Source organism: Carcharhinus amblyrhynchos, chromosome 7, assembly GCF_965287045.1.
Source record: "Carcharhinus amblyrhynchos chromosome 7, sCarAmb.v2.hapA, whole genome shotgun sequence".
NCBI classification, from domain to species: Eukaryota; Metazoa; Chordata; class Chondrichthyes; order Carcharhiniformes; family Carcharhinidae; genus Carcharhinus; species Carcharhinus amblyrhynchos.
In genome coordinates, this window is record NC_137330.1 from 3,646,988 (window position 1) to 3,674,800 (window position 27,813).

The following is a 27,813-nucleotide window of genomic DNA, read 5'->3' on the forward strand; positions in this document are numbered from 1 at the left end:
GGGATCTGGGTGTCACGCTGCGTGAATCGCAAAATGTCAGTTCAAAGGATACATTAAGTATTTTAAAAAGTTTAGAAAATATTTGCATTTAATGTGAGGACAATTGAACACAAAAGTAGGCAAGTTCTACTTCAGATATACAGGACATTGGCGTGACCAAATCTAGAGCATTGCGTACATTGGTGATTTCCTTATTTAAGGAAGTATGTGAGTGTTTTCAATATAGCTCAGACGTTTACTTGGCTAATTTTTGGAAAGGATGGTTTGTCTTATAAGGAACGTGTGGATCGGTTAATCTTGTACCCACTGGAGTGTAGTTGAGTAAGAGGTAACTCAACCATATTCGACCCTGAGGAGTCTTGACAGCGTGGATGTGGAGAGGATGTTTTCTCTTGTGGGAGGATGTAGAACTGGTGACTAGTGGAGTGCCCCAGGGGTCGGTGCTGGGGCCTCAGCTATTTACCATTTATATAGATAATCTGGAGGAGGGAACCGAGTGTAGGGTGTCGAAATTTGCTGATGACACCAAGATTGGTGGAATGGCAAATTGTGCGGAGGGTGTGGAGAGTCTGCAGAAGGATCTAGATAGGCTGGGCGAATGGGCCAGGAAATGGCAAATGGAATTTAATGTTGGCAAATGTGAGGTTGTCCACTTTGGTAGGAATAATGGTAGGAAGAACTATTACTTACGTGGCGAAAAACTGCAGCATGCAACGGTGCGGAGGGACCTTGGGGTCCTTGTGCATGAGTCGCAAAAACCCAGCCTGCAGGTGCAGCAGGTGGTCAGGAAGGCGAATGGGATGCTGGCCTTCATAGCGAGGAGGATTGAATATAAAAGTAAGGAGGTCTTGCTGCAGCTGTATAGGGCACTGGTGAGGCCGCAGCTGGAGTACTGTGTGCAGTTTTGGTCGCCGCACTTACGCAAGGATATTTTGGCCTTGGAGGGAGTGCAGAGGAGGTTTACTAGGCTGATACCGGAGTTGAGGGGGTTGAACTATGAGGAGAGGCTGAATAAACTAGGCTTGTACTCGTTAGAGTTTAGAAGAATGAGGGGAGATCTCATTGAGACGTATAAGATGATGAATGGGATGGATAGGATAGAGGTGGAGAGGCTCTTCCCACTCAGAAAGGACAGTAGGACTAGAGGGCACAGCCTCAAGATAAAGTGGGGGGGGGGGGTGGGGGGCGGTTTAGAACGGAGTTGAGGAGGAACTTCTTCACTCAAAGGGTGGTGAATCTCTGGAATTCTCTGCCCGTTGAAGTGGTGGAGGCTGCCTCACTAAATATTTTTAAGACGTGGGTTGATGGGTTTTTGATAAGAGAGGGGATTAAGGGTTATGGGGAGAGGGCGGGAATGTGGAACTGAGCCACGACAGATCAGCCATGATCTTATTGAATGGCGGGGCAGGCTCGAGGGGCTAGATGGCCTACTCCTGCTCCTATTTCTTATGTTCTTAACTCGGGGGTCACTCTTTAACATGAGGGGTTCCTCATTTTGCATAGATCATGTTTTACCCAGGACTACCACCCAGAAAGAAAACACAGGGTTGGAATGAAAACAGTGGTTCATTCCTCGCAGGTGTGATGTGCGAAAATGTGAGGAATGGGAGCAGACTAGAGGATTTATACGTGGAGAACTTGTAAAACTCAGTGGTGTGGAGGGAACGGGCTATCCTGTGTTACAATCCTTGCTAATGTTATAACTGGATGGGAAGGCCCCAGATTGGAACCCTGGCTCTGAAGACCAGAACTTTTAATCTTTTTAAATAATTATTTTTTAGTTTATTTATTAGTGTCACAATTCGGCTGACATTAACAACACATTGAATTTACTGTGAAAATCCCCTAGTCGCCCCAGTCTGCCGCCTGTATGGGTTCACTGAGGGAGAGTTTAGCATGGCCAAAACGCCTAACCAGCATGTCTTTTGGACTGTGAGAAGAAACCGGAGGAAACCCACACAGACACGAGGAGAACGTGCAGACTCTGCACAGGCAGTGATCCAAGTCGGGAATCGAATCCGGGTCCCTGGTGCTTGTGCCAACAAACGTGGAGGAAGCACTAATAAATTGTCAGAACAAGAGAAAAATATTAAATGTAACATATGGAATGCTGCTTTATTCCTCCTTTAGCTCAACCAATACGTGTAGGATTTAGGACTGACATGGATGATGAAGTGTTTTTGAAGCTATAAGGGTCTCATTAGCTCAAAGATGTTGTTTGTGGATTTCCCCTCAGAATATCCCCAGATTATTGTTATGTGAGAGTTTCCAAGCTCCACTCCAAAAATACACTTTAAAATCTTCTCTCCTAGCTATAGATTCAATAAGCGATCTGGATTTCCAAATCCAGTTCACTTTTTCCAATGATCTGTTAAACCAGAGTTTCCACTCCTTTCCCTGCAGTCGAATCGAGCGAGGATTTAGGATGAAGCCTTTCAGGATTTCACCCGCACCAATCCTGATATCCAGTCAATACTTTATAATTTATTTATATAAAATTGTATGGTGGCAGAGTGGTTAGCATTTCTGCCTCATAGCGCCAGGGATCCGGGTTCAATTCTTGCTTCAGTAACTGTCCATGTGGAGTTTGCACGCTCTCCCCATATCTGCGTGGGTTTCCTCCGGGTGCTCTGGTTTCCTCCCACACTCTGAAGATGTGCAGGGTAGGTTGATTGGCCGTGCCAAACTGCCCCCAAGTGCCAGGTGGGCTGGCTAGGGTAAATGCATGCGATTAGGGGGGATTGTCAGTGCAGGATCGATGGGCTGTGAATTCTATGATTTTATTGTGTTTCAATCCTTTAGATTGCTTTCAGGAAAAAAAACCTTTCCCCGGTGTCCTCGGCTTTGCCGGGTGCTCCTGATCAGAATCCTGTTCCATTTCTCAGTTTCTTCTTTGTTCTGGTTACATCCAGACCATGATGTGGGTATGCCGGCGTTGGACTGGCGTAAACACAGTAAAAAGTCTGACAACACCAGGTTTTAGTCCAACCGATTTATTTGATAATAGATTCACAAGCTTTCGAGGTTTCCCTCTTCGTCAGGTGAATGGAGAGTTCTGGCCTCAGACAGAGCATATAAAGCACAGATAGTTTAAAGATTAGAAACTGTCTGTGCTTTATATGCTCTGTCTGAGGCCAGAACTCTCCATTCACCTGACGAAGGGGCTAACCCTGAAAGCTTGTGAGTCTATTATCAAATAAATCGGCTGGACTAAAACCTGGTGTTGTCAGACTTTTTACTGTACATCCAGACCTTCAGGAAACTTGTCTTCATTTTCCCCAGATTAATAATTAGTTGCCCTTCAGTTCTTTGGCACTGTCTGTCTGAACCATGTCAGTAAAAAGTCTGTGAGTTTACAATCAAATAAATTGGTTGGACTTAAACCTGGTGTTGTCAGACTCTTTACTGTGTTTACCCCAGTCCAACGCCGGCACATCCACATCATGAACCACGTCGCCTGCTGCTTCCAGCTTCCGGCTAAAATGAAAGAACAAACAAAACTTCTCCTTCTATCCCCAAACAATATCCAAACCCCACAGCCCCCACCCCATAACCCGCCACCCCCACCCCAACTACCCCCACCCACCATCTCCCTATCCTCACACCTCCATACCCCTATCTTTCTACCCCAGGCTCCCACCTTCACCTCCCTTACCCCACCTCTCCATCACCCGATCCCTGCCCCTATACTATGCTCAGCTTCCTACTCACCACCCTCACCTCCCTATCCACCCACCTCCCTACCCCCCCGACCCCTAACCTCCACCTCCCCATCACTTAACTCCCACCATCTCCCATCTCCTTACCCCCACCTTCCTACCCCCTACCCCTCAACCGTACCCCTCACCCGCTCTTCCTTAACCCCCTGACCCCCACCCCCCCACTGCCCCTCCCCTCCCTGCACCCCACTACCACCCCCCACCTTCCCATCTCCACTACCCCCCAGACCTCCCCACAACCCTACCCCCACCACCACGCACTGCCTTCCATCAGGATCTACTGGCTGTTTGAGTAAAACATCACCAGCCATTGAGCCATGGGGGCTAAAAGCAAAATACAGAGGATGCTGGAATCGGAAAGGAAAACAGAAAATGCTGCAAAATCTCAGCAGGTCTGACAGCCTCTGTGGAGAGAGAATAGATGTGAGATGTCGGTGTTGGACTGGGGTAAACACAGTAAGAAGTTTGACAACACCAGCTTTAAGTCCAACTGATTTATTTGATAGAAAGCTTTCGGGATTTGTCTGAGGCTAGTTCTCTCCATTCACCTGACGAGGGGGCAAACCCCGAAAGCTTGTGAGTTTACTATTAAATAAATCAGTTGGACTTAGACCTGGTGTTGTCAGACTTCTTACTGAGAGAGAATAGAACAGTAAGAAGTCTCAGAACATCAGGTTAAAGTCCGACAGGTTTATTTGGCAGCACTAGCTTTTGGAGTCTCCAGCTCCTTCATCAGGTGAATGAGGACTTGTGTTCACAAAAAAACACAAACTCAATTTACATGATAATGGTTGGAATGCGAGTCTTTACAGGTAATCAAGACTTAAAGGTAAAGACAGTGTGAGTGGAGAGAGCATTAAGCACAGGTTAAAAAAATGTGTATCGTCTCCAGACAGGACAGTTAGTGAGGTTTTGCAAACCCAGGCAAGTCACGGGGGTTACAGATAGTGTGACATGAACCCAAGATCCTGGTTGAGGCCGTCCTCATGTGTGCGGAACTTGGCTATCAGCTTCTGCTCAGAGAATAGAGCCAACGTTTGGAGTCTGGATAACCCTTTGACAGATCCGATGATCAACATTTGTGGTGAATGAGAATGAATGTTGTTGCACACAGGACGATCGAGTCATAGAATTATCATTTGCTATTTGTTTGCTATTGGTCTTCACAGAACTGCCTGTGACACCGAAACTGACAGTGGATCCTCCCTGGGACGGATTCCTGACTGGTGACAGGATCACTCTCAGATGTGAGGCTGGAAATAATCTGCGCTCCTGGAATTATATGTGGAAAATAAATAATCAGAGAGACATCATCGGAGAGGAAAACTATATCATCGAGGCAGCTAAGCAGAACGATAGTGGAGTGTATAAATGTAAAAGATCAGGGCTGAATCCGAACACACCCTATAGTAACATCGTTCACGTGAAAATCGCCGGTATGTTACATTGCACTAAATATTCTTTGAGTATTTTAAACTTTTATCAATTGAACAATTGAATGAAGTAACATTTTTGAAAAATTTCAGGAAATAGTAGCTATACAAAAATAGACATTTTGCTCGTGTAGATGTACTAGTGTAAACTTTACCCATAATCATAACAATATTACAGATAATTATGCTTAAATGCCGTCCCTGTAGATGTAACTCATATAGAAAGGCACCAGCTGTGAAGTTGGATTTTTCAAATGCTAACTATCGTCAAATGAATTCATGGAGTTTACATTGGAGGAAGCCAAGGATCATCTCAGAATCCATAGGATCCCTACACTGCAGAAGGAGGTCATTTGGCCCATCCACACTGACCACAATCCCACCCAGGCCCTTGTCCTGTAACCCCTCATATTTACCCTGCTAATCCCCCTGACACTAAGGTTAATTTAGCATGGCCTAACCTGTACATTTTTGGACAGTGGGAGGGAACTAGAGCACTCAGAAGAAACCCATGTAGACACAGGGAGAATGTGCAAACACCACACAGACAGTTACCCAAGACCAGAATTGAACCGGGTTCCTGGTGCTGTGAGGCAGCGGTGCTGACTACTGTGCCACAGATCGACCCCTGCCACCATGAGAACTTCACATCCAGCCCCTTGTACCTCCTCTGTATTATGTCTGACCTATCTGCAGGCTGCAGATGCCCTAAGTAACCGTGAATGCTCCACAAACCACGTTCTGTCACATCAATCATCTGTTATACCTCCTATTGTTCAACTGATTGCCTTTGAGCACATTGAGCATTGAGTGGAGACTGCAGCAGGCGGTCAGTGGTATCAGCGTCGTTAGAGGCAGCGATCCGGGGTGAATTCCTAACCTTCAATGTTGTTTCCTTGACAAGAGCAAATGAAATGACCTGGGGAGAGAATGGCGTGGGATTCATAGAAATATAGGAACATTCATAAAAAAACATAAAAATATGGAGGAGACCACTCAGCCCTTTGAACCTGCTCCACCGTTCATTATGATCAGGGCTGATCACCAAAATCAGTATTTGATCCCGCTTTCCCATGTCCCCAGTATCCTTGGATCCCCATCGCCCCAAGAGCAAAATCTCGCTGCTTCTTGAAAACATTCAATGTTTTGGCCTCGACTATATTTTGTGGTCATGCATTCCACAGGCTGACCACTCTCTGGGTGAAAGGAATTCTCCTCATCTCTGTCCAGAACTGTCTACCCTGTATCCTCAAAGTGTGATCCCTGATTCTGGATGCTCCCACAGTTGGGAATACCCTTACTGCATCTACCCTGTCTGATTCTGTTAGAATTTTATAGGTTTCTATGAAATCCCCCTCATTCTCCTGAACGCCATTGAATATAATCCTAACCGACTCAATCTCTCCACATACGTCAGTCCGGCCATCCCTGGAATCAGTCTTGTAATTCGAATCAGCTTAGATCCTAAGTGAATGATACGACTGTCTCGAGCTTTCATCTACATCACTTCAAATTCAGCATTATTTACAGAATGGCTAGTCATGGAGAAGGCTATTGATCTGCATTGTCACCAAATGAGCCTTCATGCAGTACCATCCATCCGCTGCCCACTCCCTGCTACTCATATCCCTGTAGTTTGATTGTTTTAAGTCTCCTCATCGATGTCTCGATTGATCCTGCCTGCACCATCCTCTCCAGCAGAGAATTTCAGACACCAACCATTCGTTAAATTTCTTCATGTCAGTTTTGCTTCTTTCTTCCAATCACTCCAATGAGTCTGTAGACAAGTGCATGAAACTTAGCAAGATAGAGAGTTATAGGTAAGCCTAGTAATCTCTAAGGTAGGGACATGTTTGGCACAACTTTGTGAGCTGAAGGGCCTGTGTTGTGCTGTAGTTTTTCTATGTTTCTATGAGTCCAAACTGGAGGGAATAGGTTTTAGATGAGCAGGGAAAGATTTAAAAGAGATCTTAGGGGTAACTTTCTCACACAAAAGGTGTTGTGTATATCGAATGTGCTGCCAGTGGAGGTGGTAGAGGTGGGTATAATTACAACATTTAAAAGACATTTAGACAGGTACATGGATGGGAATGGTTGAGAGAGATATGAACCAAATGTGAGCAAATGGGACTACTTCCATTTATAAAACCTGGTCAGCATGGATGAGTAGCCCATTTCCATGGTCTATATCTCTATGAGTCATTCTGTGTCCCTTCGTCCTTGGTCCTTCCATGACTGGGAACAGTTACTCCCTCTTTCTGTTTACACTGCCCAAACACCTCATCATTTTGAATATATCTATTAAATCTTCTCTGAGCCTCATTTTCTCCAAAGAAAACTGCCCCAGCTTCTCCAATCCCTGGAAACATTCTCATGAATCATATCTGTATTCCTGCTAATGCCTTCAAATCTTTCCAAAAATCCTCTACTCAGAACTCGACAATATTGTAGTTGAAGTGGAACTAGAAACTTGTAAGCATTAAACGTAACCTCCTTGCTCTTACACTCAATGTCCTTATTAACAAAACTCAGGAGATTCTAACCTTTATTAACTGTCCTGTCTCCATTAATGATTTATACACATAAGCAGTCCAGACCATTTGCTCCTGCATCCCCTTCAGATTACTGCCCTCCATTTTTTATTGCCTCTCTATCTTTTTGTCAACAAAGGGAGCAGCACGGTGACACAGTGGTTAGCACTGTTGCCTCTCAGCGCCAGGGAACCCAGTTCAATTCTGGCCTCGGGTCACCATCTTTGTGGGGTTTGGATTTTTTTTTCCTGTGTTTACGTGGATGTGTTACGGATTCCTCCCAAGATGTGTGGGTCAGGTTGATTGGTCGTGCTACATTGTCAAGGGAGTAACAGGGTAAATATGTGGAGTTATGGGAATAGGACCGGATGAGATTATGGTCGGTGCAGACTCAATGGGCCGAGTGGTCTCCTTCTGTACTGTAGGGATATGGGATTTTATGTATCACCTCAGGTTTATCCATATTGATCTACCACCAACCCACAAACTTCTCCATGTCATTCTGAGTTTGCACTCTCTCCTCCTCAAGGTTCACAATGCTATCAGGTTTTGTATTGAATTCAAATACCTTCAATTTCAGGTCCCAAATAAGAAGTGTCCTGGATTTAATGGTCAATGCTGTCCATAGACCTAGCCTAGTAATACAAATTTCTTCCATGAGACAGATTTACAGTGGTTATGGTTTAAACATGATGAAGTTATTCACAATCGGGACAAAGTTTTGTGTAACAGAGTTTGGCACCATTATTAGTTTTGAAATTTGAGGAAACACCCAATCCATCTTATGCATTGCAAAGTAAGAGGGGAAGAGGAGGCGCCGTTCAGAAATGCAAACCTCTTCCAGTATTCGGTGTGATAATCTGAACTGATTTAAACTCCATGTAGATCGAGGGACCCTAGAGGTTGAAGTGTCGGTGAGTAAAATGGATCAATGTCCGTTTTGAAGTTTCTGTTGTTCTCCTCCACCACCAGACCCAGTGGCCATTTCTTTTGGAGATCGTTCCAGATTATCTCTCTCCATTGTTGAAGGATTTTCTTTACATCATTTCATGGACTTGGTATTGCACCCAAAATCTCTGCAAACCCATACAAACACACTAACATTGAAACTGGAAGCAGGAGTAGGCCGTACGGTTCTTCGAGTCTGCTCCGCCATTCATTTTGCTCATGGCTGATCATCAAGTTCAATACCCTGATCCCACCTTCCCCCAAATCCATTGATCCATTTAGCTCCAAGAACTATATCGAATTTCTCCTTGAAATCAGGGAACGTTTTGGCCTCAAATCCATTTTCTGGTAATGAATTCCACACATTCACCACTTTCCGGATGAAGAAATTTCTCGTCCCTTCAGTTCCGAAAGGTTTACCCCTTTTCCTCAAACTCTGACCCCCATTTCTGGACTCTCCCATCATCAGGAACATTCTTTCTGGATCTATCCTGTCAATTCCTCTTAGAATGTTATAAGTTTCTATGTGATTCCCTCTCACCCTGCTAAACTTCTCAGCAAAATCATTAATTACTGTTTATTTAATTTATCAATGTATTAAATCATCTGATGCACTGCAACTAGACCACCTCGTACTCTTCAAGAACAAGAAAGTGTTACAATAGTGTTGTAATTTACCTGTGTTCTTCCAGGTACCATTTTTGTAAATCTGCTGTGCACCCATTCTAATGCCAATATGTCTTTCCTGAAGTGTGCTGTTCCGAATTAGAATATTCTACATAGAACTTAAATAAAGATCTGTACCATAACAAAATAACTCTCATCCCTTAGAAATACAGGCTTTGGGCAACATCAGGGATTCTGTTGGAGCTTCCATTAGGATCCACTTCTTTTGGCTGTGCCAGACTTCCCACCGCTCACATTTGAACCAACTGATTTATTTTGATTTGATTTGATTTGTTATTGTCACATGTATTTCATACAGTGAAAAGTATTGTTTTTAGTGCACTATACAGACAAAAGGTATCGTTCAGAGAGAACGAAATGAGACAGTGCAGAATGTAGTGTCATAGTCACAGCTAGAGTGTAGAGAAAGATCAACTTAATCAAGGTAAGTCCATTCAAAAGTCAAACGGCAGCGGGGAAGAAGCTGTTCTCGAGTTGGTTGGTGTGTGACCTCAGACTTTTGTATCTTTCTTTTCCTGAAGGAAGAAGTTAGAAGAGAGAACGTTGAGGATGCGTGGGGTCCTTAATTACGCTGACTGCTTTGCCAAGGAAGTGTAGACAGAGTCAATGGACAGGAGGCTGGTTTGCATGATGGATTGGGCTATATTCACGACCTTTTGTAGCTCCTTGCTGTCTTGGCCATAGCACGCGCCATACCAACCTGTGATACAACCAGAAAGAATGCTTTCTACAGTGCATCTGTTAAAGTTAATGAAAGTCATAGCTGACATACCAAATTTCCTTAATCTTCAGAAGAAGTAGAAGCGTTGGTGGGCTTTCTTAACTATAGTGTAGCATGGGTGAATTAGGACAGGTTGTTAGTGATCTGGACACTCACAAACTTGAAGCTCTCGACCCTTTCTACTTTGCCACCATTGATGTAGACAGGGGCATATTCTTGTTTACACTTCCTGAAGTCGATCACAATTCCTTTCATTTTGTTGACATTGAAGGAGAGATTACTGTTGCTGCACCAGTTCACCAGGTTCTGTATCCCATTCCTATACTCTGTCTCATCATTGTTTGAGATCTGACCCACTACAGTGGTGTTGTCAGCAAACTTGAACATTGAATTGGAGGGGAATTTGGCCACACAGTCATTGGTGTAAAAGGAGGGGGCTGAGAACGCATGTTTATGAAACACCTGTCTGGAGGATGATCTTGGAGGAGGTGTTGTTGCTGATCCTTACTGATTGTGGTCTGTGAGTTGGGAAGTTCAGAATCCAGTCACAGAGGGAGGTGCCGAGGCCCAGGCCACAGAGTTTGGAGATGAGTTTTGTGGGAATAATAGTGTTTGAAGCTGAGTTGTAGTCAATAATTAGGAGTCTGACATAGGTGTCCTTGTTATCTAGGTGTTCCAGGATTGAGTGCAGGGCCAGGGAGATAGCATCTACTGTGGACCTGTTGCAGCAATAGGCAAACAATAATGGATCCAGGTAGTCCGGGAGAATGGAATTTGTTATCTAATTTAATATGATTTAAATATCAATTTTCTGTCCCAATACATCCACCCCTTAGGAATGCAGGCTGTGGGCAACATCACAGATTTTTCTGGAGCTTACATTGGGCCCAGTCAATTTGGATGCAATAAACTGTCTCACACATCTGATTTATCTTGAAATAATTATGTGTGATTTAAGTAATGATTATCTGCCCCATTCTTAATTTTGGTTATTTCTTTACAACAGAATTGGATAGATTTATGAGCATTGAGGCTGTGCCAAGAATCGTGTGGGCCGATCAAAATCTGTTACTCAGATGTAATCGCAGTTTTCCTGTCGGGAACGGGATAATTTACACTTTTTACCGAGAACGTTCGATTTTAACTGAGATACGCGCTCTGAATCAAACTGCTACATTGGAACTGAGGAGTGTTACATTGGAGGATGGAGGTCGATATCGATGTGAAGTGCGCTATGTTGGATATCCCAATGGACCTGTACGCTCATCAGATTACACACATGTTGTTATTAAAGGTACAGTGTAACCGGACATTATCCACAAACTTAGCCAGTGGCAAGTTGAAATTAAAGATGCCAGGAAAACTCAGGTCTGGAAACATCTGTGGAGAGAGAAACAGAGTTAACTTTTTTTAAGCCTGCAAAGGAATGAAACTGTGATGGTTTATAATGTTGAAAAGTGGTGTGTGTGTGTGTGTGTGTGTGTGTGTGTCTGTGTGTGTGTCTGTGTCTGTGTGTGTGAGAGAGACAGAGAGAGAGAGATGGGGAGCAATCGGGTGGAGCAGAAAAGAGTTCAGAGTTAGCGTAAAAGGCGAGAGAGAATAAATGATAAATGTTATAGAGCAAAAGGAAAGAGAAGGTCATGGTAAAGAACGAAAAGAAATCCAGAGTAGGTGTGAATAGCAGCATGATAATCTGGGGGAAATTAAGACAACAAAAACCAAAGAACAAGAGGAGAAGGTGATGGTCTAGTCATATTATCACTGGGCTATTGATCCAGAACTAAAGGTAATGTTCTGGAGACCAGTGTTCGAATCCCACCACGGAAGCTGGTGGAATTTGAATTCAAAAATCTGAAATGAGGTGTTTACTGATGACCATGTAACCATTGTTGTTTGTCAGAATAACGAACCGAGTTCCCTAATGTCCCTTTGGGAAGGAAATCTGCCGTCCTTACCTGGTCTGGCCTGCCTGTGACTCCAGAGCCACAGCAATGTGGTTGACTCTCAACTGCCCTCTGAACTGGCCCAGCAAGTCATTAGGTTCAAGGGCAACTCAGGATGGACAATAAATGCTGGCCAGCCAGCGAGACCCATGCCCTACAAATGAATAAATTAATGGGTGACACGATGGTACAGTACCACACAGCACAGGGACCCGGTTCAATTCTGGCCTTGGATCACTGTCTGTGCACATTCTCCATGTGTCTGTGTGGATTTCCATTGGGTGTTCTGGTTTCCTCCCACAGTCTGAAAGATGTGCTGGTTAGAAGCCTTGGCCATGCTAAATTCTCCCTCAGCGTGAACAGGTGCCGGAGTATGGTGAGTAGGAGATTTTCACAGTAACTTCATTGCAGTGTTAATGCAAGCCTACATGTGACGTAAATAAAAACTTTAAACTTAAACTTATAAAAGTTAAAGAAAGGTTCATTTTTGCAAAAGAGAGAAAATGAAGTGCAAATTGAGAGAAGTTGCTGAGTTCAACGTTGATCCCAATGTCTATTAGTTTTAACATCATCACTGGTTAAGGTTGACATTCATATTAGAATACTGGATTTAAAAAAAAATGTTTGATGCTTAGAGGAAAGATTAGAAAAAAAGTCTGAATAAAAGGGGTTTTACCCTACAGCCCATCGCTTCACTGATAATTCTTCCAGAGAGGCAGACAGTGAAATGATCCAGATACTCATTGTGGTTTTCCTCTTGATTGTAAGAGATGCAAACTTACAGAGGGTCTTTAATAACATTAATTCTTGATGATTGGATGTACGTTTTTAGTTTGCAGTCAGGCATAAAAAGTAACGTTGTATATCAGAACATATTCTAAGAGGTCACCGATGAAATTATTTCAAACGGGCTGAACAGCCTGATCCACAACACTTTATCAACAATAGTCCAAAGCAAATGGTGAAATTTGAATTCAATAAAAGATCAGGAATTAAAGTCTAATGATATCCATTGTCACATTAAAATCATTGGGTTCGCTCATGTCCTTTAGGGAAGGAAATCTGCCATCCTTTCCTTGGATCTGGCCTGCGTGTGCCTCCATATCCACATCAATGTGGTTCATTCTCAAATGCCCCCGGGGATTGGTAATAAATGTTGGCTCCGTCATCAACTCCCACATCCCCTGAACAAAACAAAAAACATCATCAGCAACGGGACTGTTCTGAACCTGCATGTTAGGTGAATCTTATAGCAGATCAGTTATCACCAGCTTATGCTACTGCTCAGAGATGCTATCAACACTGGGGTTTCCACTGAGCAGGATCTGAACTGGACAAGCCATAGAAATACTGTGACTACAAGAACAGGTCAGAGGCTGGGAATCCAGTGGTGAGTAACTCACCTCCTGACTATCCAAAACCTACCCACCATCTGGGTAAATATAGCGCCAACAATATACAAGAAGCTTGACACCATGCAGGACAGAACAGTCCGTTTGATTGCTACCCCTTCCACAAACACCCACGCCCTCCACCACCGATACACAGTGGCAGCTGTGTGCACCGTCTACAAGATACACTCTAGAAACTCACCAAGGTTCCTTCAGCAGCAAGTTCCAAACCCGCAACCACTACCATCTGGAAGGGTAAGGACAACAGATACATGGGAGCACCACCACCTGGATGTCTCCCTCCAAATCACTCACCTCCTGACTTGGAAATACATTGGCCGTTCCTTCACTGTCACTGGATCAAAATCCTGGAATTCCCTCAGAGCACTGTGGGTGGATTTACACCTCAGTGACTGCAGCATTTCAGGAAGGCAACTCACCTCCTTTTCAAGGGACAATTAAGGACAGACAATAAATGCTGGCATTGCCGCCAATGCCCAAATCCCATAAATGTATAAAAAATACATTCTACCTAATTTTTAAGAATTAGTTTATGGGATATGGGCATCATTGGCTGGGCCAGCATTTGTTTTCCATCCCTAATTGCCCTTGAAATGATTAGCTTGCTGGGCCATTTCAGAGGGCAGTTAAGAGTCAGCCTCATTACTGTGGATCTGGAGTCACATATAGGCCAGACCAGGTAAGAATGGCAGATTTCCATCCTTAAAGGACATTAGTGAACCAGATGGGTTTCAATGACAATTGATAATGGTTTCATGGTCATTATTGGACTTTAATTTCCAGACCTTATACTGAATTCAAATTTCACCATGAGCCGGGTTTGAACCCAGCCCCCAGATTACGTAAAATGACCACCATCGCTCTTTTACTCACCTCAAATTGAAATTACTATACATATAACTGCTTTATTTTGAACAAGATAGCAACAGGTTTCAGCCAGATACTTTAGAATGCCAAGCAATCATTAACGGGAATCTCATTTTGCTCTTCAATTTCAGAAGTTCCAGTGAGGATAACCGTGGAACCGGAAGAGCCAGAGGATGGCGATAACATAACGCTGCGCTGTCTGTGCACGGATGATCTTGTGTGTGACAGCAGACAATATTCATTCTACCGAAACAACGTCCCTATGAATTCTGATTCTGTCAATCACAATGAGTATCGAATCCAAAGTGCCACTGTGATGGATTCTGGATGGTATCATTGTGCAATTCACAGCAACAGTTTAACACACAGAGCCAAAAGTGTGCAAATTACTGTTAAGAGTGAGTTGGAGATTGGTTAATGTTTGTTTAACAAACTGCGCTTTCCACCCATGGGATGTGGGCATTTCTGGCTGGTCGGCATTTATTGCCAATCCCTCTGTGGATCTAGAGTCACGTATAGGCCAGACCAGTTAAGAATGGTGGATTGCCTTGGGCAGTTGAGAGTCAACCACATTGCTGTGGCTCTGGAGTCAAATGTAGGTCAGACCAGGTAAGGATGGCAGATTTCCTTCCCTCCAGGAAATGAATGAACCAGTTGGGTTTTTACAACAATCGACAATGGTTTCATGGCCATAATTAGACTTTTCATTCCAGGTTTTCACTTAATTCAAGTTCCACCATTTGCTGTGATGGGATTTGAACCCGGGTCCCCAGAGCATTACCCTGGCTCTCTGGATTACTAGTCCCAGTGACAATCCCATTATTCCTCCCACGCAGAATTTAATTCACAGAATTTAATTCTGATGAATTCAATAGATCTAAACTTGAACAACTTTTCTCCCACAGAAATTGGTGGATTTACTGATCTGTGACCAAGTGGCAGTTGATTATTTTTAAATATTCGCCTCTATTGAGAGATGGAGGCCAATTCCTCACCCTTCTGAGCAATCATAAAGTGCACACATCGAGAAGTGTCCATATTGTTAATTGGCTGCGATGTCTAGAAATAGAATTCTCTAAGGAACTGTCGCTGGGACTGTGATTGTAATAGTTAAACAAACTGCATTTACCACGAGGAAAATGTTTTCCCTGAATTTCTCCATTTGCAGAGCATTACTCATGAATCTAAGCCTTAATAATCAATCCAGTCAGTACAGGAAACACAACCCTGTGGAAATAATTTCACTCGATCTGTATTCCCAGGTGGATACTATGGGAACGTGTTCTCAAGTCCCACCATAGCAGCCAGCTGAAAATAAATTCAATTACTCAGTGTAAAGTTAATATAGTAACTGATCTCATCAACTTCCATCAGCTATTCTTTCCTTTTAGAAAAAGGAATCTCATTCACAATGTCCTTTAGGAAAGAAACTCCATTATCCTTATTTGGTCTGCGATATGACTTGAGATCTACAGCACTCCTTACAGTGAAGAAGGAGGCCATTCCACCCATCGAGTCTGTACTGACTCTCCGACAGAATATCTTACTCAGGCCCTTTTCCCTCTGCTCTTTCCCCGTAACCACACACATTTACCATGGCTCCCTCATCTAACCTGTACATCTTTGGGCGCTAAGGGCCAATTTATCATGGCCGATCCACCCAACCTGCACATCTTTGGGGTGTAGGATGAAACCACAGCACCCAGAGGAAATCCATGCAGATAAGGGGAGAACGTGCAGACTCCACACAGTCACCCAAAGCTGGAATTGAACCAGGGACCCTGGTGCTGTGAGGCAGTAGTGCTAACTACTGTGCCACCACACAGTGACTATTGGCTGTCCTGGCGAGCCAGTCAGTTCAAAGGCAATCCAGAATGGAGAACAAATGCGGCGCCTACACCCCATCACTGAACGTAGTACAAGCTGATGACAATGATAGTGATAATGATATATCTTAATGTGTGTTGTGTGATAATGACTATTTTACAATGTTGGGACAGATCATTCATCTGTACATTTTGGCATTAATACAGGCTGTGGAGATTGCTAACAATGGTTAACATCAGTTTAACCAAATGTAATGAAAACCTCTTCAGTTTCAGAAAAAAAACTGTCATATTGTTAAGCTTTCTTTTTATCTACCAACACAGCACTGCTGAGCTTATATGGCATTTGCATCTGCCTGGCAAATTAGAAATCTACTCTTGTGTTGGGCGACACGGTGGCACAGTGGTTAGCATTGCTGCCTCGCAACATCAGGAATTTTCACCGTATCTGCATGGGTTGCCTCTGGATGCTCCTGTTTCCTCCCACAGTCTAAAGATGTGCGGGATGGGTGGATTGGTTTGGGTGGATTACTAAATTCCCCCAAGTGCCAGGAAGGTTAGCTGGGGTAAATCCATGGGATTGTGGGGATGGGGCCTGGGTGGGATTGTGGTCGCTGCAGACTGAATGGCCTCCTTCTGCATTTAGAATTCTAACTATTCACGAAGAAAACTAAAACTGCCCAAACTGGGTTCCATTTTCATGTGATTGGCAAAAGAAGCATTTGAAAATTGCGTACAGTTTTGGGCACCACAGGGTAAAAAGAAATGTCAGCACGTTGGAGAGTGTGAAGATGTGATTTAAAGAATGATTCCAGGGATGAAGAAATTCAGTTATGACGATAGATCGGAGATATAGGGACTGTTCTCCTTGGAGAGAAGAATGCTACGAGATTTGATAGAAAAGTTCAAAGTCATGGGCGGGGGGGTGGGTGGGTGTGGGGGGTGCGGGGGTTGGTGGGGGGGCGGGGGTGTGGTTGACATAGTATATATGTTCCTTCTCGTAAAAGAATCAATAATGAGGATGCACAGATTTAAAGTAATTTCCAATAAAAGCAAAGGTGATCGGAGGAAAAAAAACTTGCTCACGCAATGAGTGGCCTGAAACCCGATGCCTGGAAGTCCGGTGGAGGCAGGTTCAATCAAAGCATTCACAGGGACTTGCCTTCATCAGCCGGGGCATTGAGTACAAGAGTTGGGAAATCATATTGCAGCCCCGTAAAGCCTTGGTTAGGCTGCATTTGGAGTATTCCCTGCAGTTCGGGTCACCACACTTCCAGAAGGATGTGGAATCTTTGGAGAGAATGCACAGAAAGTTTATCAGGATGTTGCCTGGTCACGAGGGTGTTGGCTATGAGGAGAGATTGAATAAACTAGGATTGTTTTTACTGGAAAGATGGGGGCTGAGGAGGAGCTGATAGAGGTCTACAAAATTATAAGAGGCATAAACAGCGGGGGAAATCAGTGGCTTTTTCCTAGGATGGAGATGTCAATTACAAGGGGACACACAGGTTCAAAGTGAGATGGGGAAATTTTAAGGGAGAAATTCAGGGGATTTTTTTCATGCAGAGAGTGGTGGGTGTCTGGAATGTGCTGCCAGAGGAGGTGGTGGAAATAGGGACATTGGCAACAGTTAAGAGACATCTGGATGGGTTCATGAATGGGGATGGCATGTAGGGATATGAACCTAGTGTGGGCAGGAGTGTTTTTTTTTAATTTAGTTAGGGCATCATGATCGGCACAGGTTTGAAGGGCCAAAAGGCCTGTTTCCTGTGCTGTACTTTCCTTTGTTCTTTGTTGTAGAAAATTAGATGATTACTTGAATGGAAACAGTGTGCAGAGTCACAGGGATTAATCCACACGTATTCAATAATGAAGCATTCACAATGAGTAATGGAGAAAACTGGAGTGAATTGCTGGGTTCAAAAAGTAGGAGGTTCTAATATATAAGATTGACATTGTAGATAGTACATAATATAGAGACTAGTCTAAAAGTAAACCGAATAAACAATTTGGCTTGATTCAACCCTGATTTATGTTTCTATTGAATCCATTTCAGCTTTAATCCATGTCAAATTTATTTTTCACAGGGTTATTTGGAGATAAGTTGGGGAATCTTCACATTTACCACTGTGGCCACCTCTCTGCATTGGAAACAATGTGACCTTCTATGATGTTGTTGCGATTGTTCATTGAAAAATGTATTTATTCATGGATTTACTTCCTTTCAGTGCCAGTGGGCTGTCCAGACATTGCATCAGCTTGGAGTAACCCGACCCTTGCTATTGGAGACAGGGTGACACTCACATGCCAGTCCCATAGAGGCACACCACCCATACATTACCTGTTCTATCGTGATGGTCAAATCATCGCGAACCAGACAGCTATCGACTCCAGAATAGGGAACTTCACCTTTACAGTGGAGTCTGAGGAAGATGGAGGCCTGTACTCCTGTGCTGCTGATAATGGGTTCGGCCTCATTATCCACTGTGGAAAACCTGTGGTCCTCACAGTAACAGGTATGACTCAAAAACCAACGATATCTGAATGGATGAGGTAGATTGTACCCCTTGTTTCCACAAACTGAATATCCTCATGTTACAGGGCTGTCATGATGTCTTTATTGCTCTAATTCAAACTATCTTCACCCTCAAGTAGCCAGACAAAGTCACAGAGCGGTTTAAGATGATTTATTGCTATAGCTACAGGATTCTGACAGAATCTCCAAGACTAGCCAGAACGCAGAATTCAGAAATTATATTTTCAAATTCAATTCCAAGTAATTAATAGATAACAATTGAAAAAAAGGAGATAATAAAGAAAACAAATGAAATGTTGGCATTTACAGCTGAAGGGAATAGAATATAAATGTACGGGAGTATTGTTGCAACTAAGCAAGGCATTGGTGAGACCACACCTGGAGTTTTGTGCACAGTTTTGGGCCCCTTATTTGAGGAAAGATGTAGTGACATTGGAGGCAGTTCAGGGTAGGTTGATCAGATTTCTTCCAGAGATGAGGGGTTTGTTGTATGAAGAGAGATTGAACAATTGAGGCCTATACCTTCTGGAATTTGAATGAATGAGGGGAGATTAACTTGATGTACGCAAGATGATAAAAGGCACGGATAAAGTAGCCATGGAACAGATGCTTCCGCTGGTGGGGCATTCCAGGACGAGAGGTCATAGTCTTAGGATAAGGGGTAGAAAATTTATAACAGAGTTGAGGAGAAACTACTTCTCCCAAAAGGGTTATGACTCTGTGGAATTCGCTAACTCAAATTGTGGTGGATGCTGGGACAGTGACTGAATGTAAGGAGGAATTAGGCAGATGTTAAATTGGTAATGGTTTGAAGGTTTATGGAGAGAAGGCAGGAAAATGGCAATGAGGATCATATCAGCCAGGATCAAATGGAGGAGCAGAATCAATGGCCAAATGGCCTAATTCTGCTCCTATATCTTATGAACTTATGAACTCTTGAGCCTACTCAGTCAATCAATGGGATCATCTGGCATTCTTCATGTTCATTTTCCTGCCCTGTCCCCTTATTGATCAAAAATCTACCCATCTGAACCTTAAATATAAGAACATAAACATAAGAACATAAGAATATACACAAGGACTCTGCCCCCACAGCTCTGTGAGTTCCAAAGACACACAACCTTTTGGGAGAAGAAATTCCCTCCCTTCCCAGTTTTAAATTTGCACCCCTTTATTCTGAGACTATGCCCTCTGGCTCTAGACGCTCCAATGAGTCTCTCAGCTGTTACCCTGTCAAACCCCTTAAGAATCCTTTATATTTCACTGAGATTGCCTCTCATTCTTTTAAATTCCAATGAGTAGAGCTACAACATGTTTAACCTTCTACATAAGACAGTTCCATACCTGGGGTCATCCTAGTCAATCTTCTCTGAATTCCCTCCAGTGTAATCAAGTCTTCCCTTAAACTTGTGGACCAATGTGGTTCACATTGCTCTGCGGTGGCACAGTGGTTAGCACTGCTATCTCGCAGTGCTAAGGAACTGGGTTCAATTCCCGGGTCACTCTCTGCACATTTTCTCCATATCTGTGTGGGTTTCCTGTGGGTGCTCCGGTTTCCTCGCACAGTTTGAAAGATGTGTTGACCATGTAAATTATCCTGCAGTTTACCCAGTCAGGCACCAGAGTGTGGCGATTAGGGGATTTTCACAGTAAATTCATTGCAGTGTTAATGTCAGCCTACTTGTGACAATGATAAATAAACAGATGTGGTTTCAGCTACACTTGTACAATAGACTTCCCTACTCTCATACTCCAACCCTCTTGAAATAAGGACCAACTGACACACCTAAATAATGTAAATGAATTAAATTGTTATTAGATCTCTTAAGTGCAGTATCAAAAATATTGAAGGCAATCACTTTGGAAAGATACCTAGAAAGGGCTGGCTTCTCTCTATCAGCCACCAGCAGACCCGAATCAGACTGTACATAATGGGCAGCACATTGGCGCAGTGGTGGGGCCTGGGTGGGATTGTGGTCGGTGCAGACTCGATGGGCCAAATGGCTTTCTTCTGCACTGTAGGGATTCTATGATTCTAACAGAGGGCATTTGAGAGGGTATCATAATCACATGTAGGCCAGACCAGGTAAGGATGGTGGATTTCTTCCACTGGTGAAACAGATGAGCCTTTGCAATAATCAACGATTGTTCATGATCATCAGTAAACACTTAACTCCGGGTTCTTTTGAATTACCTCAAGTTTCACCAATTTTATCAAGTTTGAACTGGAGCTCTTATCCTCTACATTAGTAGTTAAGTGACTATACTATTATCCCCAATATTAATGCGACTCCATTGAGGATTCTTCCATCCGCGTACACTTGGAGAATGCGTAGAATCCTTACAGTGTAAATTCAGCCCAAAGACTCTGCATTGATCCTCCAAAAGAGCACTCTACCTCGGCCCACTCCTCCGACCTATCCTCATAACCTCACACATTTAGCACGGCCAATCCATCTAACCTACATCTCTTTGAACACTAAACAGCAATTCAGGATGGCCAATCCACCTATCTTAGGTATGTTTTGGACACTAAGGGACAATTTAGCATGGCCAATCCATATAACCGCACATCTTTTGGCACTAACGGAGGCCGCAGCTGGAGTACTGTGTGCAGTTTTGGTCGCCGCACTTACGCAAGGATATTTTGGCCTTGGAGGGAGTGCAGAGGAGGTTTACTAGGCTGATACTGGAGTTGAGGGGGCTGAGCTATGAGGAGAGGCTGAATAAACTAGGCTTGCACTCGTTAGAGTTTAGAAGAATGAGGGGAGATCTCATTGAGACGTATAAGATGATGAATGGGATGGATAGGATAGAGGTGGAGAGACTCTTCCCGCTCAGAAAGGACAGTAGGACTAGGGGGCACAGCCTCAAGATAAAGGGGGGGCGGTTTAGAACAGAGTTGAGGAGGAACTTCTTCACTCAAAGGGTGGTGAATCTCTGGAATTCTCTGCCCGTTGAAGTGGTGGAGGCTGCCTCGCTAAATATTTTTAAGACGCAGGTTGATGGGTTTTTGATAAGCGAGGGGATTAAGGGTTATGGGGAGAGGGCGGGAATGTGGAACTGAGCCACGACAGATCAGCCATGATCTTATTGAATGGCGGGACAGGCTCGAAAGGCTAGATGGCCTACTCCTGCTCCTATTTCTTATGTTCTTATGTTCAATCCATCTAGATTGCCTATCATTGGACAACAGGGGGGCAATTTAGCATGGCCAACCCTCTTAACCAGCACATCTTTGGACACTGATGGGCAATTTATCGTGGCCAATCCACCTAATTTTTGAACACTAAGGGTAATTTAGCATGGCCAATCTACATAAACTGCACAATCCTAAGGGAAAATCTAGCATGGTCAATCCACCTAACCCACACCTTTGGACTGTGGGACGAATCAGTCCAATTGTAATCTGAAGCAGACAACAGTTGCATTTACTTTTTCAGCGTCCTTCAGGAAAGAGAAGACATCAGAGGAGTAGACATTTTGCCCAACGAGGCTATGCTACCACCCAACTGGATCACAGCTGATCTTAGGGATATACCGTGTCATGTCTAGAATGTAATATGGCAAAGTAATGAACGAGTGAACAAACACGGGAACTTGCAATTATTAGTTGGCACTTAGGGTCTACTATCAACCACCATCTTCCTAGAATTAGATTTCATGGTCGTAATATTGATAGTATCGGGCAATACTTATTTGAGTTGCACTCCAAATCGACATGATGATGTTCATATCAGCACGTTTTTATTATTCATATGAACATAGACACGAGAATAAGCTATTCAGACCCCCCGAATCTGCTCTGCCTTTCAATACGATCATGGCTGATGAATATCTTTTATCCACATTATCCTTATAACCCTATATGTTATTGTTAATCCAGTGTCTGTCAAACCCTCCCTTAAACATAAGGTAAAGTTAAAATAAAGTAAATTTATTCGTCACAAGATGACTTACATTAACATTGCAATGAAGTTACTGTGAAATTCTCCTAATCGCCACATTCTGGCACCTTTTCGGGTAAATGCGCCTAACCAGCAGGGCTTTCAGACTGTGGGAGGAAAGTGGAGCACTGTGCCACTGTGCTGCCACATACTCAATGGCTGAACTCCCACAGTCCACTTGGTTAGAGAATTCTAAGAATGCTCAGCATTCTGTTTGAAGAAATTCTGTCGGATCTTACTTCTAAGTGACTTTTTCCTTATTCTGAAACTGTACCCCTTGTTTTTAGACTTTCTAAACAAGGCAAAAGTCATAACTTCATCTGCCCTTTCGATTCTTTTACGTATTTTGTCGGTTTCGATAAGATCACCTCACATTTTTTCCAAACTCTGGTGAAGTCATTCCAGGGACGTATGTTCCATGGATAAGCCAGCAGTTAGTGCTCATCCCTACTTGCACTTGAGAAGGCAGTGGACAGCTGCAGTCCATGTGTTGGAGGTGCATACATCATGTTATTAGGCTGGGTGTTCCAGGATATTAACCTAGCAACATTGCACGAAATGCAAAATATTTCCAAGTCAGGGTTTTGAGAGGTTTTGAGGGTACGTTCGAAATGATAGTGTCCTCATAATATCCATTATCCTTCCAGCTGTGGGGATGGGACGTGTTGCTTAAGGAGCCTGAAGGAGTGCAAAGAAACACCATGATTCTAGTGAGATTACATAACTAATAAGAGGTGGTGTACCTAAATCCGTTGGCTTACAGAAAGTCTGCTTGCGTGGATCATGAGGTGAAATTACACACAGCAGTGGGTGGGTCCATTACACAACAATTTGACTTAACAAGATGCAGGAATATTTCGGCCAGTTGGTGTTCCTACAGTCTGGGTTTAGCAGTTCTTAAAGAAAGACAATATTTGAATAAGATGCACAGAGGGCAGCACCTTGCATGAACATTCCACGCGAAAGGGGCTGATATCTGAGTGGACTCCGCCAGTGTAACATCCAAGTTCGATCATAAGGTTTCGGTTGATTCTGCAGTACTTGAAACAATATTCTGCTGGTCATGCAATATATTTATTTGATTCCAGAACGGATTAATGCAGTTGCTATCCGGACCACATTTGCAGCCATCTTTTTCATCACCTCTCTTTCTGCATTGATATACGTCAACTTTCCCAACGAGAAACTCAGTTCACAATGTTTCCCAGGTAAGTGACTGCCTCAGCAGAAACATTCAGTGTCACCCAGATAAGTTGCAACCTGCAAAAATGTGATTGTTGTGTTACGAATAATGATCAGTTTGGCGTAATGAGTAATGTTATTCGGAAAAAAGTGAGTTAGATGTGGTTGAGCTAAAATTCGGTGTGAACTTACAGTGAAAGATTTATCCTCTCTGTGTTCACATAGAAACATAAGGAGAGGCCATTCTGCCCATTGATCCTGTTCCACTATTGAAACAGATCATGGATTGATTATCGACATCTACTGCACTTCTGCCCCCCCCCCACCCCACTCCACTCCATTCCTCACCCCCTCATGAATCTAAATACACCCCATGTTCATAGTATCTGGAAATTGATCGATCTTTATTTTCAGCATTTTCAATGATTGAGATCCCTCACCCGCCCATCCCCACCCCCCAATTCCAAATACCCACTGCTGAGTGAATAGCTCCCTCCAAATCTCAGTAACTGAGACAGTGGAATGGTAATGTCATTGGGCTAGTAACCCAATGACCCAGCACAATGTTCTGGGTAATTAAGGATGGTGGATAGTTTCCGGCCTTACAGCGCTGCCCACATCCCATGAAAGAATGAATTTAAGAAACTGGACTGATTGGTCACCGTCCATTATCTGGTCACTGACAAAAGATCTCTAGTGAGGCCAGACTTTTAAATCAGTGGTAACATAAAAATCGAACCTTAGAGAATGGGTATACCACTTAACTAATTCCGATGTTCCTTAATTGTATTTTACATAAGGAAGATTTGATGGGATCTGAGAACAACCTTCTGCTCTTCAATCAGAGTCTTCAGTTCTATGCTCCATTACTTTGATCCTGGATGTCCAGCGGTGAACTCAACCACTTGTCTCCATGTCTCATTGTTATCCTTATCTTGGTTGCACTGATTAACAGCGACCTTGGACCACAGCCCACAATTACTGATGCATTCTATACTTGATCGATCCCGTAAAAGAATGGACGTACTGAAAACTGTGTCGCTCAGTTGTAAGCATGATCTTCAGATCACCTGCACTTCAGTTCACTGTCTTGCACACACTCTCATGTCTCTGTCCTAGGCCTGCCCCAATCTTAGAATAAAGCTGAAAACGAGCTGGCAGATCGGTGCACCACCTTTCCATGAGACAGGTTTCTGCCTTCTGCTCGCATCAACGGGAAGCAGTGGCTGCTGGAATTGTCACAGTACTAGTAACCCAGAAACCACGGGTAATGGTCTGATGACCTGGGTACAAATCCCACCATGACAGTTGTTGCAATTTGAATTCAATACATTTCTGGGTTTAAAAGTTTGACGCCAATTGTGAAGACATCGCCAACAATCATTTTAAAAAATCTGATGCATGAAAGTCCATTAGGGGAGGGAATCTGTTGGCCTGTGTGTGAGTCCAGACCAAATGTGATGTGACATACTGTTAACTGCAATCTGAAAAGGTCCATTCTGGGAAATTTAGGATGGGCAGCAAGGGTGAGAAATGTTGCATGCCTGAAAGTTCTATAATCCTCAAAAATATTTTTTTCCAATGTTCCCGCTGAAATTTTATCATTCACCTCATATTGCTTCCTATTGTCTTGCCACAATAGTGAAAAGTTCCACAATTTTCTGTTTTTGGTTTCTGCCACTCATTATGAACTGATGTTTTGAGTCGGTCAGTGGGCTCCAGAAGACTTCCTATCCATTTGTTTTTGCATAATTTTCCCTCAGATGTGCACATCTTCAGGTATAGGCTATTCTAATCAATGTAAAAACAGATGATACCTGCAATTCCACCTCTACATCATTTCCCTGCTGCCCCATGTCCTTTCCCAACAGCATGCAAAATATATTGAATATCTATTTGAACATTCACAATTACTTGACATTCAGTATCCCTCTGGGAAGGGGAATTCCGATGGCTGACAAATTTCTGAGTGAAGGAAACCCTCCCTATTCTGAGACTGTGTCCCATGGTTCAAGCTGTATGTTTTGGGGGAGCATTCATTCTTTATCTATATTGTCACAACATCAAAAATGTTACAGCTTCCTTGGAACTCTCATGAGTATGCATCCACATTAGTCAATCACTCCTCGTTAGACAATCAGGTTGTCCCAGAAAATAGTCTGGTGAACATGAATAGCATTCCCTCAAGGGCAGGCATACCCTTCCTGAGATAAAAAGAGAGAAAAAGAAACTGCCCGTAATACTCCAGGTTTGGTCTCACCCACGCTTTGGTCAATTGTGACAAGATAGATTTAGGGTAGCATAGTAGTTATCACTGTTGCCTCACAGTGCCAGCATTCCAGGATCAATGATGGTCTCTGATGACTGTCTGCGCACAGTTTGCACATTCTCCCCATTTCTGCGTTGATTTCCACCTGGGGCAATAGTTTTCCTCCTACAGTCCAAAGGTGTGCAGGTTAGGTGGATGAGCCAAGCTAAATTGTCCCTTTGTGTTCAGGGGACTCAGCAGGGTAAATATATGGGGTTACCGGAATATGGTGTAGGTGGGGTTATTTTGGTGCAGACACAATGGAATGAATGACCTCCTTCTGCAGTGTAGGGATTCTATGATTGTGTGAATTACTCCTGTACTCAAAAGCTTTTGCAATAAATGTTAAAAGTAGAAATGTCGAACTGACCATTTGTCTACAAATTCAAGTGAATAATATATGAAAAATAGCTGTGCCCCTAACATTAATCCCTGTATTATAGCATTCTGTATTCTCCAGTAAAGAAGCCAACTCTTCAACATTACTCTCCACTTTACGCCCTTGAGCCAGGCAGCTACGATCAACATCAGTAACCTCATCAACCCTCTACAATGCCCGAAGGAGGAAAATCAAGCTCTATCTTCACATTTTGCTTCTTTGTCATTTCTGCTATTGGCTACTGTATCTCTTTAACACTGCTTTTCTTCTTGCCTGTAACTCACTCTTTCACAGGGTGCCTTTGGCCTGTTTCTGTCTTTCTTTGCTCACCACTATTATTCATTTTGTTGGTATTTGTTTATTTTGCCTGTCTTTTGGATTTTTTTTTCCTTTTTTTTCTCCTCATCCCTTTATCTCTCTCTCTTTTATATATCTATATATTTCGCTCCTGACATGACATCCTACATTCTCCATTCATCACCTGGCTTGATATTAATGTTTGAGTGAGGAAATCCATGGCTATGAGATGGCAGATTGTGCTGGAGTATAGTTCCGCTGCTGGTGATGGCCCACAATGCCTCATGGATGCCCAGTATTCAATTGATAGATCTTTTCAAAGTCTATCCCATTGAGCAGGGTAAAGGTGCCACACACACGATGGAGGTTATTCGCAATGTGAAGACTGGTCTTTGCCTCCACAAGGACTGTGCGGTGGTCACTGTTACCTTCATGGTCGTGGAGAGGTGCATTTGCAGATGACAGATTAGTAAGGATGAGGTCAAATATATCCACCTCCCCCTTTGTTTGTTCCCCCAACACCTACTGTAGACCGAGTCTAGCAGTTATAGGCTTTAGAACCTGACCAATTCTATCAGTAGTGCTGCTGCTGAGCTGCATTCAGTGGTGGACATTGACCTTCACCCACAAAGTCTATTTTGCACCTTTGCCACCCTCCGTACTTGCTCCAATTGTTATTCAACATGGAGAGTACTGATTCATCAGCTGAAGGAGGAACGCACATAGAACAAAGAACAACACAGCATGGGATACAGGCCCTTCGGCCCAACGAGCCCGCGCCGCCATTTTAACATTGTGAGTGCCTTCTTCCACCTATGACCTTTGTCTACGCCTATTGGGGAAGATTGAGGGAAGACTAATTTAGGAACAATTTGTTAACACCAATCGGCCTAAGAGCACATCTTTGGGGTGTGGGAAGAAACTGGAGTACCCGGAGAAAACCCACGCAAGCACAGGGAGAATGCGCAAACTCCCACAGACACTGGCCCAAATCCATGTATCTGCACAGCAAAGTCACTGTGCTGTCATGTTGCCCATCAGTAACAGGTTTCCTTACCCATGTTTAACCTGAAACCA

The 27,813-nt window shown here is 43.4% G+C and overlaps 1 protein-coding gene across 1 annotated transcript in view; it reads left to right on the forward strand.

The window, feature by feature from the left end:
• Positions 1-27,813, forward strand: part of LOC145345311 (Fc receptor-like protein 2) — a 130,587-nt gene that overhangs the window by 69,881 nt on the left and 32,893 nt on the right. The window contains exons 5-9 of the mRNA XM_080193126.1: positions 4,889-5,155; positions 11,046-11,333; positions 14,393-14,659; positions 18,310-18,603; positions 23,659-23,778. Coding sequence (XP_080049252.1) covers positions 4,889-5,155; positions 11,046-11,333; positions 14,393-14,659; positions 18,310-18,603; positions 23,659-23,778 — 1,236 coding nt within the window. The remainder of the gene's footprint in view (positions 1-4,888; positions 5,156-11,045; positions 11,334-14,392; positions 14,660-18,309; positions 18,604-23,658; positions 23,779-27,813) is intronic.